The 17,851-nt window shown below is 40.4% G+C and overlaps 1 protein-coding gene across 1 annotated transcript in view; it reads left to right on the top strand.

The window, feature by feature from the left end:
- The window catches only part of rxfp1 (relaxin family peptide receptor 1), a 181,038-nt gene extending 179,459 nt beyond the window's left edge, over positions 1–1,579 (top strand). The window contains exon 18 of the mRNA XM_055159625.1: positions 1,152–1,579. Within this exon, the coding sequence (XP_055015600.1) occupies positions 1,152–1,579 (428 nt within the window). The remainder of the gene's footprint in view (positions 1–1,151) is intronic.
- Positions 1,580–17,851: the final 16,272 nt, after the last annotated feature.

Genomic DNA, 17,851 nt, shown 5'->3' with positions numbered 1-17,851 from the left:
AATCAACGCTTATGAGTAGTGTAATCGTTTTAATTTTCTTTTAATTGGATTAATCATTGAGAGACGTGACCAAGGTTCAGATTTGGTACAAACTGAGAGTGGGAGTGTGTTTACCCTTTGAAATGATGCATAATCTAAAAAAATAAAAAAATAATTTAAAACAAACTGTTGATTAGATGCAAAATATATGTTTTTGTGTAATAAGCTCTTATTCATGTTGCCTAGTGTGTTTGGTGTTGATTCTTGGGTTGGTTCAGAATTGATCAGTTTATCTGTCAGTACTTGGATGGGAGACGACTGGGAAAATCAGGTGCCACAGGGGGCGCCAGTCTCAAAAATTGTTGTAGTGTCCTTTGGCAAGGCACTTCACCCACACAGCCTAGTATGAAAGCGGTGTGTGTGTGTGTGTGTGTGTGTGATGGTGGAGATCGGAGGGGCCGATGGTGCAGACTGGCAGCCTCACCTCCGTCAGTCTGCCCCAGGGCAGCTGTGGCTACAGTATTATCTTAGCACCACCGAGTGTGGCGTGAATGAACATAAAACTACATAAAACTGATGCATTATTATTAGGATGCATTATTAAAATGCATTTTTAAAAATATCTAAATCTTTGTCTTTCTAGTTTTGATGCATTTTTACACTGATTAACACTGAACCAACACAATAATCAGCACAGAAACAGAGCAGAGAATATTAATGAGAGCTTTCTGCACAAAAAAACATTTGGCATCATAGTAATTACTTAAAAAATTATTAGATTTGTAGTACAACGATTTCAAAGGGAAAACACACTCCCACTCTCATTTTGAGCCAATCTTAGAGTGAATAATTTCTCTCTGTGACTGGTTTGTAGAAAAAAAAAAAAAAATAAAAATGTCATAAAAGTCATAAAAATGTCTTCTGTCATAAAAATAATTATAAAACTAGCCAGTCTTTTGAATGTCTCTTTGAAATGAACAGATCTAAAAGATTATCTAGAAGATTATAGAAAAGACGAAAAATCCCATAACTAAAAATAATAAGAAAGAAAAAGATTCAGTTCTTTAACAGTTTTGCTTTTAGTGCTTAGCCAACTAAAAACTTTCAGATATTTTCAACATACAGGTGTATTATTTTCTGGCCCTTTTTTAAACTTAATTCTTCTCCCACAGGCACCATCTGCTCTTGGGTGGTCATCTTCATCCTCCCCATCAACAGCGCCCTGAACCCCATCCTGTACACCCTGACCACCCGACCCTTCAAGGAGACCATCCTGCAGGTGTGGGAAAACTACAGGCAGCGCCGACCCCTCCTCAGCCGGCCCCCCGCCCACCACCCCTCCCTCACCTGGCAGGAGATGTGGCCCCTCCAGGAGAACGGCAACAGCCTGAACCAAGGGGCCCTGCTAGAGACCAAACCCGCTCCGGCCAACAATCTCACCCCGGTTGAGAACCCCAATGATGAGTACAATGACGTGAGCAGCTCCCTCAAGCAACCGGCGCCTCAGCAGCTCCCCAAGGAACATCCAGTGCTCTCGGTGTCCTCGGCCGCGCAAAAGCCACAAGTGCTAACACCTACGCAGATTCAGAAGTCCAGCTGAACTTTTTCCGAAGAGAAATAATGGGAATATAAAACAAGAAAAAAAAACAAAAAACTGCCAGGGCTTTTTTACTGTACAGTGTAAAGATATGTCTACATGTAAGATTTGTTTTCATGTCTGCTTGTTTTGTTACAGAAAAAAGAGAAGTTGCATGCAACAGAGGTGGAGTCAAAACAGATGATATGTGTTGTGTGACATTCAAAGTTGTATGGAGTTTAAGGACGAGAAATCACAAGCCAAGTTACATTTAACTCTAAAATTTCGAGTGTTTTTGTATTTAAAGCTGTTGAATTGTTATCTGTTATGCTGTTCTCGTTATGTGTTGTGTTCATACCCACGGTAATGTTTAAAGAACACATATTATGATAAATTATGCTAAATTTAATAATGTCACAAATGGCAAATGGTCATTTATATAGCACTTTTTCTCAAAGAACTCATCAGGGAAGCACTCGCCCAATCAATCACACATTAATACATCAGTGTTCACAGACAGTGGGGGCAGATTAAGTCTTGCCCAAGGACACAGTACCAACTGAGCCATGGTTATAATAGTAATATATAATAACCCTTATCAAAAAGACACCTGGAGTTGTATTTTGCTTTGCTGATGCTTGTTTCATGAATCCTGTTTACGAGTTTGTCTTCTTTGAGCACTCAAAATCACTCAGTTAAATTTTCCCCAGATAGTTACGCAACAGATCTGAAACCAAAAATCAGTCCAGCGCTTTTATTTGTTTTTGTCATGATAAACCAGCATTTGTTTTGCTATGGATGACATTTCTCTAATTGGTTAGACTGCCTGTCAATCACGCTCATCAAACTTTACTCTTTGAATAATAATGAGAACGGTATTATCACATGAAAACAGAATAAGCCTGTGGAATGAGTGGAAGCCTCTCATTACTTTGACTGAAATGGATGATATTTTGCTTAAGGCCCTCAATTACTTTTATAATGCCATGCAGAGTTGATTATTAATTAATCATTGCTTGTAAAGCCACCCAAAGTTCTTTACAGAGCATTATTCATTTTTTCCACAGTCCATGGTGGTAAGCTGCTATTGTAACCACAGCTGCCCCGGGGCAGACTGACGGAAGCAAGGCTGCCAATCAGTGACATCAGCCTCTTCAACCACTTCCATCCAGTGTCCTGCACGGGTTCATTTTTGCCTGCAGTACAGCACCACATCCGCCAGTTAACCCATGATTATATCAAAGTTAAATCCACACTCAGGGTCAGCCCATTAGCCTGACAGCCCAATAGTCCAGGACTTAACCAGGACTAAACCAGGACTAAACCAGGACTAAACCAGGACTTAACCAGGACTAAACCAGGACTAAACCTACACCGTGTCATTAGCGGTTTATAGCTGAGCCAATTGCCAGGACTACACCAGGACTGGACCAGGACTGAACCAGGACTTAACTAGGTCTAAAGCAGGTCTAAACAGGAGCGCAGGGGTTCACCTCCGCTGATGTGTTTTATGTACTAAATACACTAAAGTCTCTCTGTCAGCCTGGTCTGTTATTGTTCCATGAAAAGCCTGGCAAATGACACTTGCTTCCAGGACAACGGATGTCCTGAACACACGTCAAGTACCTGTACCTGACCTGGTGTAGGACTCTGCACACCACAAACTTACTTACTACTACACTTGCCTAAGGACACCACAAATGTTTTTTGCCACTGGCACCCCTGCTGGCCCTGCTTAGCCTCGGAGAACTGACAAGATCAGGCTCTGAGAACCTGGTATGACCACAACCAGTATTTCACCACATCTTCAAACTGTTTCACCATATTTCAAGTCTTCACAATACAAATAAACAGTTGTAGTAGAAACATGCATTTGTCCAGTAAAGGTTAGCACTTCAGTCGCCATTACCACACATTATTTTGACCATAAGCAAGACACTTCACCTAACCACTCAAGAATGTGTTCTTATTTTGAATATATTATTACCAATGTAGCGTATGTATTTATATTGTAGTCTTAACACTGTTAAATATTCATGTATTGACTGCTAGCATGTTTGGAACACCACTGAAACTTATTATCGGATTATCCCATTTTCCTGGCTCTGTGGTTTATAAATTTAAAATGACCAAACGAAAAAAAATTCTAGCCTAGGTTTAAGTCACTGTGACAAAGTGGCCATCTTGGGACGACATCCATTTGGCTCCCGACAACCAATATGTGGGTTATTATTTCTGAGGTGATCATAGAGGGGCCACTCTAGAGCACCATTAATCCACTTTTATATATTTATCTTCCCATTCCACCCGCTGATATGGCCCTGACTGTGCCTCGGGTTTTCGAGGCCAACAATCACAGGAGACAGAGGGGGACAGGGGCACACAGAACCAACCCCGGAACATTACGTAATCTGATCTCTCTCTGACATCAGCTTTATACGCCAAACTGTCATCACATCACCGCACACTCGATCGACTCAGAGAGGGTTATTCCAGGGGACAAAGCCAAACTCTGAACTGAAAAATATAGTAAAATTATTCATATAAATTCTATTGTCAGTTTCAATCTTAAGAAAAATGCTTAAAATGCTACTGCAGTATTTGAACAAAACGAAAAGTCAGAGGTTCTGTTAAATGTAGAATAATTGAACCATTGAACCTTTGGACAATCATATTAGTCATATTTATAGACTTTCAATCACTCAAAATGTATAAATGATTAATTCAATATGTAAATAATCTAATCTCTTACAAAAATCTGTGGAAAAGTGGACCATAGCTGATGAAAAGCATTAAATTTTGCAAAATTTGTGCACTGGAAAGTCATGACATATTGAAAAATGTAAAATTTTGTCATAACTATAGACAAAAAAATACAAAAATATGTATATAATGCTGTTGGCAGTGATTTCACAATGAACCAAATGCTACTGCAGCCAAAACCTTGGAATTTGGTGTAGGAATCCTGCCACAATCTTCACTGAGATTATAACACAGAGAGCATGCACAATCATATATATTTTCTTTAATGAGTCTGTTATTTTTGTATGAAACCTATTAAAGACATCAGCTATTAGTCCTTGAAAAAATGAATTGGAAAAGGAATGTTTTTGCTGCAACTGAAGAACCATTAACTCAGTCTTTATAAGTAATCTTTCCATACAGATTTTTTTTTTGGCAAGGCAAGACGAGTTCATTTGTTCATCACAATTCGTACACAAACTAATTCAAAATGCTTTACAGAAAAAGAAAAACATTAAAATCACAATAAAAACAAATCAAAACATAAATAATCATCATAAAATTAAAGAGTAAAATTTAAAAAGAGTTTGTTTTTGTTCTGATAGTGACGAGCTCGCTTGTTGATTAAGCAGTGGAGTTAATTTCTCAATCTCGCTGCTTCATCTCAGAATGTGAATCACCTCTTTACTCTCTGTGTTTTCCTAATTGGTTTGTGTCGAATGGTCACAGTGACTTAATGAGACATGGAAGAGCGAGCTGGGTCTAAATCAAAGAGAAGCAGGAACTATAGCATGTGCCAGCACGGAGAGGCTCTTCAGATGGGCACTCCACAGCAGCGCTGGCACAGAAAACCACATTCAGAATGCTTCCCAAATTCCCAGCAGAACATACCCAGAACCCCCTAATTGGGCATATATGCTTGACTTTGATGTCTGTTTATGTTGGAATCTTGGAGTTTTATACGATTGTTTCAAAAATGTATCTGCCTTATGTTTTTGTTCTCACAACTTCATGCACTTAACATATATAGCACTTAACTCATGTATAAATATAAAAATTAGAATTTATATAAAGACCAACTCCTTACCAAGCCTTGTTCAAGCTGCTCCTCACAGGTTGCCTCAGTAGCACTGTAAAAGTAAAAGTAACCACTTACTTTTTAATGTTTCCTCATCACAAACATACCTGGAGTTGTGTTTTGTTTCATTCACACATTAAACATTTAACACACAAACCCTGCACATGTTGCACTCCAATAGATGCATCAAGAATCTCGGACTTCCGGTCATTGTGCACTGCATACTGGGAAGGATTTTCTGAAAAAGTGAGCATCAAACCGCCATGTTTGTTTTCCCAGTGGGATGTGTCTACTGACAAAGCCAGTCTTTTCTAGTCTTTTGAACCATATCGCTTTTGTTTCTGGTTCTGATATTGTCATATTTTAGTTTTGGGATTCGAACATCATAATTGTGTGGTTGTTGGATGTCCAAACACCAGAAAACATCTCGAGAATTTTTTGCGAACTCCATAAATGCATAAGGGAATCGGATCTGTGTGACTGCAAACCACTGTTCAAACTGTTTCCCTTGCCAACGGAATTGAAAAATAGTGAAAGGCGAAGGTGATGAGCAGTATTGATCCACAGGAAGGACGAAAAAGGAAACCTTTCACTGCCTAAATCATCCAGAGTTTGCAGCAAACATTTTGTATGTGCAGCACCAACAAAGTGGGATCCCATTTATTAAGTGAGAGGTGCAGAAGACAAACAGGCTGAGCTCGCATTTTCTTGTTCTTGTGGTTTTACAGTTACATCACGTCTTGGTCACTTTGTAGTGGAAGTTGTTTCTTGGCGACGGGATTTTGCTTTGATGGCGCTCTACATACAAAATGTTCGTTGCAAACTCGGAGTAATTTCGGCAGTCAAAGGTTTCCTTTTTCGTCCTTCCCGTGGATCAGTACTGCCCATCGCCTTCGCTTTTCACTATTTTTCAATTCCGTTGGGAAGGGAAACAGTTTGAACAGAGGTTTGCAGTCACACAGATCTGATTCCCTTTTGCATTTATGGAGTTTGCAAACAAATTTCTCGAGCCATTTTCCACTGATAGGACATCCAACAACCACACAATTATGATGTTCGAATCCCAAAACTAAAATATGACAATATCAGAACCAGAAACAAAAGCGATATGGTTCAAAAGACTAGAAAAGACTGGTTTTGTCATTAGACGTATCCCACTGGGAAAACAAACATGATGGTTTGATGCTCACTTTTTCAGAAAATCCTTCCAAGTATGCATTGCGTAATGACGGGAAGTCCGAGATTCTTGATGCATCTATTGTCATGTGATAGTGCTCTGAAGGGGGAGGGACTTAGCACTTATGAAACATGTCAGTACGTTTGTGGTTTTCGGCAAACACTGCACTTTCAAAACAATGAAAGTTAAAACTGTGATCTAAATATGTGATGTGTCAGCAAATAATACCCCACTGAAGTCAAATATCCCCTCTTCATTCATTCCATAAAATCATATGTGGTGTGCCCCAGGGCTCCATTTTAGGCCCTGTGCTTTTTAATTTGTACATGCTCCCTCTTGGTGGTGTCATCAGGAGACATGGAATTAACTTCCACAGCTACGCAGATGATACGCAGCTTTACATCTCCATGTCTCCTGATGACACCAGACCAATGGATGCTCTTTTTAACTGCATTCTAGAAATCAAAACCTGGATGGCAGAAAACTTTCTCCAGCTTAACCAGGACAAAAACTGAGGTTTTAGTCATTGGTCCTGAGGCCCAGAGAGAGAAGCTTTTACCCAAACTACAAGCACAGTCTTTTAACCCTTCACCTCAAGTGAAAAACCTGGGCGTCATTTTTGACTCTGAGCTGACTTTTATTCCACACATTAAGAACATTACAAAAATTGGTTTCTATCACCTAAAAAACATAGCCAGAGTCCGCCCCATTCTCTCTCTGGCCAACACAGAGACGCTGATGCATGCTTTTATCACCAGTCGAATAGACTACTGTAATGCCCTGCTCTCTGGTCTTCCCAAAAAGAGTATTTCGGGTTTGCAATTATTACAAAATTCAGCAGCACGTGTCCTGACGAGGACCAGAGGGCGGGACCACATTACACCGGTTTTTAAAATCACTGCATTGGCTCCCTGTGAGTTTCAGGATCGATTTTAAAGTTCTTTTACTGGTTTTTAAATGTCTTAATGGTCTTGGGCCTTCTTATCTTTCAGAACTGCTTTTACCCTACGAACCCTCGCGGACCCTGCGCTCCTCCGGCAGCAGGCTCCTGCTCATTCCCAAAGTCAGGACACACACTCACGGAGAGGCGTCTTTTCAGTATTATGGTCCCCGTCTATGGAACTGCCTGCCGGAGGAGCTCAGGGCTGCAGAGAACGTTCATGTTTTTAAGAGCAGGCTCAAGACCCACTTTTTTAGCTTAGCTTTTGATTAAATTCTTATACTTTTACCTGTTTCTATTCTACACATTTTAGTATATTTATTTATTTTAGGCATATTTTTTAGGATTTCCAGTGTTTCCTCTGTAGGAGCCCTCTGCATCGGGAGCGGAGGTCGGCTGTGGCTGCCGGGTTCTGTCCCGTGGGCTCCTGGTGGAGAGTTGGTGCTTGGGCTTCATCTCTCCCCTGGCTCCGGTGGTGGTTCCTGGTGGTGGTGGACGTCTCTCTGCTCCTGGTGTAGACGGCTCCTCTGATGGTGCTTTCTCAACTGGTTCGCCTGTACTCAGCCTCACATTTTACTATAGGGGATTTTATGTATTTTACTATCTTAGGGTGTGTGTGCGCGCGTGCGTGTGTGTGTGTGTGTGTGTGTGTGTGTGTGTGCGCGTGCGTGCGTGTGTGCTTGTGTGTGTGCGTATGTGTGCGAGTGGGTGTGTGTGTCTGGGTTGTTTGGTTGTGTGGAGTTGGGCAGGTGTGGGGTTGGATAAGTGGGTGGGTGGATGGAAATGTGGGATTGTTTTTAATCACTGTAAAGCACTTTGTGTTACGTTTTTGTATGAAAAGCGCTTTATAAATAAAGTTTGATTGATTGATTGATTCATTCACACATTTAACTCTGTTCCACCTTGTGATGTCATGTGGTGATACAGGAAGTGCTCCACTGTGTTTTTAAACTTCACACACCTTAACAAGAATCATTTGGATAATTTCAGCACTGGGATTACCAATAATGAAGAGTTACTCAAACATGTGTGACTGAAACAAAACACAACTCCAGGTCTGTTTTTGAGGAGGTAACAACATTCTAGCATGACTTAAAGGTTGCAAAAGAGTTGATTTTGTGTAATAAAGGACCTTTAATCCAATGAAAAGACTTAAATTTACTTAGGGATGCAACACTTTGATTCATTCAGCTTACTTTTTGCTTTATTAAGGCTGGAATATTTTGAACCAGCTTTGGTGTTTCTATTTCACCTTTTCACCTCACATACTTTACATGAATGCAAAAACAGGTCGAACTAATTCAGTCTTTACGTCTCAGCATTGAAAATTGTTTTGTTCAGACAAAAAGCTAGCAGCTATTGTTTGTAAAACTATAGAGGAAAGGTTAATACATAAATAAACAGGATGCCCCAAATCCCAAATACATTATAACCCACACAACTCCAGTTATATTCTAATAAGGAAACAAAAAAGTGTCATAGGTTGAAACTTTGAATTGAATTTTGTTGCATGCAGTTGTATTTTGGCCACCCAAGATTATAGCTTTTTGTAGCGTTAAAACATTTTGCTCAGTATGTAAGTGCTGAACAAAATGGGTAGTGGTACTGATTTTTATTTTTATTTTTTTGGAAAATGTTGGACATTGTGTTTTAACTTGTTATTCTATGTATTGTATTCTATGCAACTGTATTTTGAATCAATTTGTATTTATTTTGTCTGTGTTCTTTTTGTTTCTCAGTGTTTACATGGCATTTTACATACAATTACCTCATTCTATAAAAAGCTCAGTCTGGTTCTCTGCAGCGATTTCAGAACCATAAAGCACTTAATGGAACTCAAATTCACACATCATGGACATTTTTATGCAATGGACACTCAAGGTCAAGAGGGGGTATTATGCAAAATAGACTTTTCTTTTGAGCTTTCTAGCATTTTATGGTAGAACTGGCATGTTATTAATAACCCCTCATCAAAAACATGCCAGAAAAGATTGTATATGTCCTCCATGCATGTTTGAGCAATTTAGCGATCTCTCCCGCGCACTATTCGAATCCTCTTTATGGTTGGCAGCACGATCCTATCCAAAACTCAGCCCACAAGCCATGCGCTCTCCATTTTCCATGAATATACAAAAGCACGATACAAAACAATGCGCTACAACTTCACAAACCTGATGCGACGTGCAGTAGTTTCTTTAGCGAAATGCACTTCAGTTGTAATGTGATAGTGCTCTGAAGGGGGAGTGACTTAGCACTTATGAAACATGGCAATACGTTTGTTGTTTTCGGCAAATATTGCACTTTCAAAACAATAAATGTTAACATAGTGATCTAAATATGTTATGTGCCAGCATAAAAGTGTAATACCCCCTCTTTAAAATGTGAAGGGAACGTGAATGAAACTGTGTGGTTAAAATGGCTTCTAAGTGAGGCAAAATAAGGGGTGTGCAGTGGATTAATTTTGTTTATATATGTCTGTTGTGTTACCCCCGGGAGCCATTTTGTGCCTTGTCGCCGTGGAGAGGGGAGGGGGTAAAGTCTTGTACTTTGTTTTAACGGCACTCAAGTTCATTAATGCAGTGTTGTGTTTGTGGAGATTATGGGGTACTGAGTGGTATGGTACAGGTGGAGTGGAGACGTGGGTATACACTTAAGGCTAAGTCACTATGCTTAACTTTATCGGTGTTTTGCTATTGCTGTCTCAAGATGGGATTTAAATTAAATTTACGATGGGTCATGTATTCTATGAATAAACAGGGAAAGGGGAAAAGTAGATCTATTTTAGTTTAGACAATTGCTTCAGTATTATAGCCAAAAAAAAGGCAAACTGAAAATCTATAAAGAGTCCATCTGATCACATTAATCTCAATCGTGAAAATTCGCACTAAAGCTTGAAATTTAAAGTCCATCTGACAGGTTTTCAAGTTTTTCTAATTATGATATGGATTTGTGTGTTTTGTGGGATAGTACCTGCGATATAAAATCTGATCATAGTTTTACAACAGTACAGTTACAGTTTGTGGAAAAAAAAATATACTATGTAACATGCAGGTACAATTTACACGCAAGGAACACATCTTTCTGACATTTCAAACCTTCACTTGAAAAGATAAAAGGTGTTGTCACTTATTTTTATTAATCTAATCATAACTATTGCCCAATTTAGCCACGTATGTAGACACGTGTAATTTCTTCAGAACGGTGTGAGAGAGTAGTTATGGTCCCTTATCCCGACTGACAGTTTCCTGGGTGTATTTACAGATCTTTATGGCCTCTCTGTGCCTCTAACTTTTGCGATGTCCCAATCCATACGGTGCTTGAAAATAGCAGACTGAAGGTGAAAGCCTAATTAACCCAACTGTTTTGGATCAACTCAAAAATTACCTCACTTGGCTTTCTGTATATTGCTTCTATTTGAGTTGTTTGTCCTAATTATCTGATCGACTATTCCACCTATTTTGCATGTAGATTCTTGAGATAGACTGATATACAGTATTGGCTGGCCGTTATTTGGCGTTTTCAGCGTATTGGTTATCGGTCTTAAATCTTTGGGTGACCTGCAGCCTAAATATACCCATAGAGCTTTATTAATGCAAGTCGATAACTGCTGAAAATGTGACTACTACTACTACTACTACTACTACTTTGTTCAGTTTAGTCACCACTTTTTTTTTATCCTTTAATCCTTTTAGTCTTTTGGATTCTAAGTCCTAGATTTTCTGCTGGAACCAAAGCTAACTGTATATTTATATACAGAAACAGTTTTTGTACCATACCTCTTCAGTACAATTATTTGAATGAGATATTATCAGATGCACAAAGTATATTTAAGAATGTTAATTTTGTACTTCTAACATTATTCTTCACAGAGAACTAGAAACTAGAAATATCATAACTTGGACACGCTACACACAACTCACTACACACTACACAGAACACACTACACATGACACTACACACTACACATGACTCACTACACACTACACAGAACACACAACTCACTACACAATACACATGACACACGACTCACTACACACTACACATGACACACAACTCACTACACATGACACACAACTCACTACACACTACACATGACACACAACTCACTACACATGACACACGACTCCACTACACACTACACACAACTCACTACACACTACACATGCCACACGACTCACTACACACTACACATGACACACAACTCACTACACACTACACATGACACACGACTCACTACACACTACTCACTCCACATAACCAACTACACGCTACACATGACACACGACTCACTACACACTACACATGACACACTACACATGACACACGACTCACTACACACTACACATGACACACGACTCACTACACACTACACAGAACACACTACACATGACACTACACACTACACATGACTCACTACACACTACACAGAACACACAACTCACTACACACTGCACATGACACACGACTCACTACACACTACACATGACACACACTCACTACACACTGACACACACACTCACTACACACACTACACATGACACACAACTCACTACACATGACACACGACTCACACTACACACTACACACAACTCACTACACACACTACACATGCCACACGACTCACTACACACACACACATGACACACAACTCACTACACACTACACATGACACACGACTCACTACACACTACTCACTCCACATAACCAACTACACGCTACACACATGACACACGACTCACTACACACTACACATGACACACATACACACTGACACACACGACTCACTACACACTACACATGCCACATGACTCACTACACACTACACATGACACACTACTCACTACACATGACACACAACTCACTACACATGACACACGACTCCACTACACATGCCACACGACTCACTACACACTACACATGACACACGACTCACTACACATGACACACAACTCACTACACATGACACACGACTCCACTACACATGCCACACGACTCACTACACACTACACATGACACACGACTCACTACACACTACACATGACACACTACACACAACTCACTCCACATAACCAACTACACGCTACACATGACACACGACTCACTACACACTACACAGAACACACTACACACAACTCACTACACACTACACACAACTCACTACACACTACACATGACACCCTACACATGACACATGACTCACTAAACACTACACATGACACACGACTCACTACACACTACACAGAACACACTACACACAACTCACTACACATGACACACGACTCACTACACACTACACATGACACACAACTCACTACACATGACACACGACTCCACTACACATGACACACGACTCACGACACACTACACATGACACACAACTCACTACACACTACACAGAACACACTACACACAACTCACTACACATGACACACGACTCACTACACACTACACATGACACACGACTCATTACACACTACACACGACTCACTACACACTACACACAACTCATTACACACAACTCACAACGCACGACACACGACACACAACTCACTACACACAATTCACGACAAACAACTCACTACACGTACACAACTCACGACACAAAACTCACTACACGACACACAACTCACGGCACATGATACACTACACACTTCTCTCTACACATGACACACAACTCACTACACACAACTCGCTACACACGACACACATCTCACTACACACAGTAATTATTCAGCCCATACCTGTTCTCCAGCTGGCCTGGGGCTCCGGACTGAACAAAACAAAACACAAACGGCACTAATAGCAGCACAATGGGTTTACACGCGATGCTAATCAAATGTCTGAATGTATAAAACAAAATGTACTTGGAAAGATGTAAATAGCTTTGTGCTATTTGTAATGTTGAGTAATTTCTGTGAAGGCTAAAGGAGAGATATATGGGCCTGGTTCATGTTCATGTCTGTACTTTGTGTTGAGTTGTTGGCTGTGTCCAATAATAAAAGAATTGGAATATAAATAAAATGTGTGTGCGTTTTTTCGATGCAGTAAAACTGACAGTATACATTGTTATTGTTAGCTTCATGGTCGTGATGTCCACTATTCACATGGGACCAAGTATAATCTTTATAAATTGATTTAACAATATTCGACATAACTCATCGCTACATTTATTTATATACCACATTGGACAATAACTTAAGGCCCATGAGGATGACAAGATAATAAAAAGAAGGAAAAAAAAGTCAAAGCAAAGTCGGTAAGAGCTGGTAAGTAAAATATTTGAGATACTAAGGCAATGTTCAGACTGCAGGGCTTAATGCTCAGTCCAGATTTTTTGGGGAAATCAGATTTTTTTGTGAGATCATTCACATTTCCAATTAAATGTGAGTGCGAACTTTAAACACCCGAAAAGCGCCCCGCATGCACATTGAAGGACACAATGACGTTACACACAGCCAGCGTGCTCAGTGTTTACGGAAGTCGCCTAAACATGGACACTCGTATTGAGCACCTGGAGATTTTAAAGATGCTGTTGTACCGGAGCCAGAACATGTACATCTTACATCAGGAGGAGATTGGGAAGGAAAAGGACGAGGTTTTTGGCCATTTTTTTGTGGGGCAGTGGTTGTAGAAAGGAACGTGTGGGTGCGGAGTCGCAGCCAAGACTGGTGAGATTGACATGTGCTTCGCTGCTTCACTGATACGGAGTTCAGACACAATTTTCGTATGACTAGAAGAACGTTTGTGTACATTTGTGACATGTAGGTGGGATGAATGCGACCTGGCCGTTCAGACTGAAGTTACATGTCAAAAGATCGGATATGTATCGGTTTTAGGAGCACATATCCAAGTGGCCTGGGTTCATTCGGTCGTTCAGGCTGCAGTCTGAACATAGCCTAAAACTAATAACACTGCCACATTCAAGAGGGAACTTCATTTTTGCAATCTTAAAAGTTGAAATTAGAACTAGTTCATTTTGAACTATTTGCAGCTGGTCAGAGTTTGTTGTCATATTCTTAAAGATTACACAAAATGGACTCTTGTGAGTTTTAAGTCGTATATTGTTAGACAGGCTGAAGCCACCTAGTGCCTCCTCTCAATTTCATTTCTCTCCAGCGACTAGGCCAGGAATTGGAAAACACTAGGGGGGCACCAGCCAATCGGCAAAGAGCCATACATTCTGTGTTGGCAACGATTCCCAAGATTGAGGATTTAAAGCTGGAACAAAGAGAATGTTTGGTGAATATTATCAAGGGGAAAGACGTTATTGTCCTTCTTCCTACGGGATTTGGGAAAAGCTTAATATACCAGTTAGCCCCGTTAGCAGCGCATTACATACATCACAACTAAATAGCAGCGATTGGTTAAATAAAAAAAAGTACCCACCTTATGTCGAGCGAACGAATTCTAATGCTGCGTGGTCAGACGGTTTCCATGAAGTGAAACTGTCTGATGAATCAGGCTAGTATATTGTTGTTACCTCCTCAAAAACAGACCTGGGGTTAAGTTTTGTTTCATTCACACATGTGAGTTATTCTTTATTATTTGTCTGTCTACAACTTCAAAGCTCAAAATGATCTGTTCCACGTGTTGTGATGTCATGAAGGGTTAGTTTTCCAGTAAACTGCCTCTTTTTACCTTTTGTTTAGTAAAGATTTTAAATTCCAGGATTGAAATTATCGAATGATTCTATTGAAGGTGTATGGAGTTTAAAAACACAGCAGAGCAAGAGAAGAACTAAGCCTAAATAAGCAGAGTTTGTGTGTTAAACTACTGTGAATGAAACAAAACACAACTCTGGCAGTGTTTGTGATGAAGATTATAACAAAGATCAGGAAATAGAGCGCTCATTAACACATTCCTGGCAACCGAATTATTCAGTCCACCGAGAGCGTTTTGCAGTCACGGTAATGCTAACAACGACTAACTTTCTAACAGCTCATTTCCTTATTCTTGGGGATTAAAGCGCTTCATAATTAGATGCAGACAACATAAAGCAGTCTCATTTTGAAAGCTGCTTGTGCATCTTTACTGAGGTAAATAGTCACTTTGAATTACATGATATAAACTGTACAGAACCATCTCTTTCCCATTCCATATCTTTTAATGGGTTTTCAATAGGCACACTGACTGCATATCTAACAGACAGAGGCATAGTGTCCCCTGCCTCTGGGAACTTCCACCACTATTTGCGATGAATCATGGCTCTGGTGGAAGACAGGACTTTAACATTCACAGAAAAACACAACTAAAGACACAACACAGAATCTGTGTATCATTCGTTCATTCATTTTTCAATATAAAACCAACAATAAGAAAACAAAAAAACAACAGTTTTCTTTATAATTCGTCTCCAAAACCAAAATGAAAAAAAAAAAAACAGATAACGATTTGTTTTTTTTCAGTTTTTCGATTTTGTGTTTAAATGAAGAATGGAAAAAATTTATAACGGCAGTTTCCTGTTTATGTGCCTTAAACTGCGATGCCGAACTGAACCAGGACTAAACCAAGACTAAACCAGGACTAAACCAGGTCTGGAATCAGACAGAGACTGAGACCAGGACTTAGACCGGGACCAAGGACTGAGTCCAGGTCCAGGACCGGAACTGAGACCGGGACTGAGACCAGAATTGAGATCAGGATTGAGACCGAGACCAAACCGGGACTGGGACCGAGACTAGGACCGAGACTGGGACTGAGACCGGGACCAGACCAAGACTGAGACCAGGACTGAGACCAGGACTGAGATTGGGACCAGACTAGGGCTGAGAACGGTTTAGTCCTGGTTCAATCCGGCATCGCAGTTTAGGTCACGTAAACGGGAAACGACCGTTATCCATTTCTTCCATTTTTCATTTAAACACAAAATCAAAAACTGAAAAAAAGAACTCTTTATCCTTTTTTTTCATTTTGGTTTTGGAGACAAATAATGAAGAAAACAGTTGTTTTTTTTTTTTCATTTTCTTATTTTTGGTTTTATATTGAAAAACGAATGAACGAATGATACCTGGATTACACAGAATCAGAGAATCAGTATTAGAATTTATTTGTCATTTCAGTATAAAAAATACATAGAAATGAAATACTGCACTTAAGTCCAGGTGAGCAGCAGCACAGATAATAATAAGAATAAATAGTTTAAAATATTGTATGTCAAATCCAGTCTTTAAAAACAGCCCCCACCCTCCCCCATTTTCTAAAGTGCGTTCCAAGTCAGTGCTGTTTTCTAAGGTGTATTAGTGTCTGGGCTTTCTGACAGAACTGATCTGTCTCATGGCATGTTCCTTAGTCTGGTGGTCCTGGCCTGTAGGTGGTGCAATCTTCTGCCTGATGGAAGAGCTGTATAAAGTCTGTGTGCTGGATGGGTGGAGTCTTACATGATGTGATAGGCTTTTGTCCTGCACCTGCTGATGTAAATGTCTTCAATGCAGGGCAGACTACAGCCGCAAATGTGCTCAGCAGCTCTAATTACCCTCTGCAGAGCTTTCCCCTCTGCCACGATGCTGCTGCTGAACCACACATGTCATGTTGGATGTGAGGCTCTCCACCGCACACCTGTAAGAGGTCTTCAGTACAGAGGGGCTGAGATCTGCTTTTTTGAGGTGCCTAAGAAAGTATAGGTGTTGGTGTCCCTTTTTCACTATGTGACTGGTGTTGTTATGCCGGGCGTACACTGTGCGATATTTTCGGTCGTGTCACTCAGCTCCAACTTAAACTGTACGACCAAATCGCAGGGTTTAAAAGTTCACAGCTCACGAATCATGTTCTCACACTGTACGAACCAATGCTCGGATGTGACCTGCCTGCGCACACTGTACGTTCACATAACGACTGGAGTTGTTGTTCCAGAAGTGGAAAACCACGAAGAAGAAAACCACAGAATTAGAAAACCACAGATGCGCGGAGACACAATGCTGATCCAGGCAAAAAACAGATGCGCTGCCTTGGCAATTTGTGTCACTCTCTGCGCAGACAAGCCCAAAAAGAAGAGGCGATGAATCTGGTCAAAGAAATGTCTGGGCAGACGTGGGCAGTACGGGTTGTCAGTTCATCAGAAGGAACTGGAGGTAAGTAGCATCAAGTTTTTCACCAAACTTCTGTTCTGTGTTGCTCGATTAGCTGCGCCTTCATGTCCTGGGTCCAAAACAGTCGCTGGCGTCCTCCACAATCTCATATCCTGCTTCCGCTTCTGTGTCTGGCAGATTCTGGCAAATCAGCTCATGGAACAACTTCAACAGAGCAAAACCCTCACGAGAGGCGAACTGGATTTCAAATAAGTATGATATTCTTGCGACCTATGAATGCCGATCAGGAGCTGGTCGTGAGGTATTAATCGGATCTCTTTACCCCATGTAAACT

The sequence above is a fragment of the Boleophthalmus pectinirostris genome, unplaced genomic scaffold, assembly GCF_026225935.1.
Source record: "Boleophthalmus pectinirostris isolate CB_2022bp ecotype Guang Dong unplaced genomic scaffold, ASM2622593v1 HiC_scaffold_23, whole genome shotgun sequence".
Lineage (NCBI taxonomy): Eukaryota > Metazoa > Chordata > Actinopteri > Gobiiformes > Gobiidae > Boleophthalmus > Boleophthalmus pectinirostris.
Note: the sequence above shows the minus strand (reverse complement) of the source record. Positions and strands in the feature narration are given on the sequence as shown.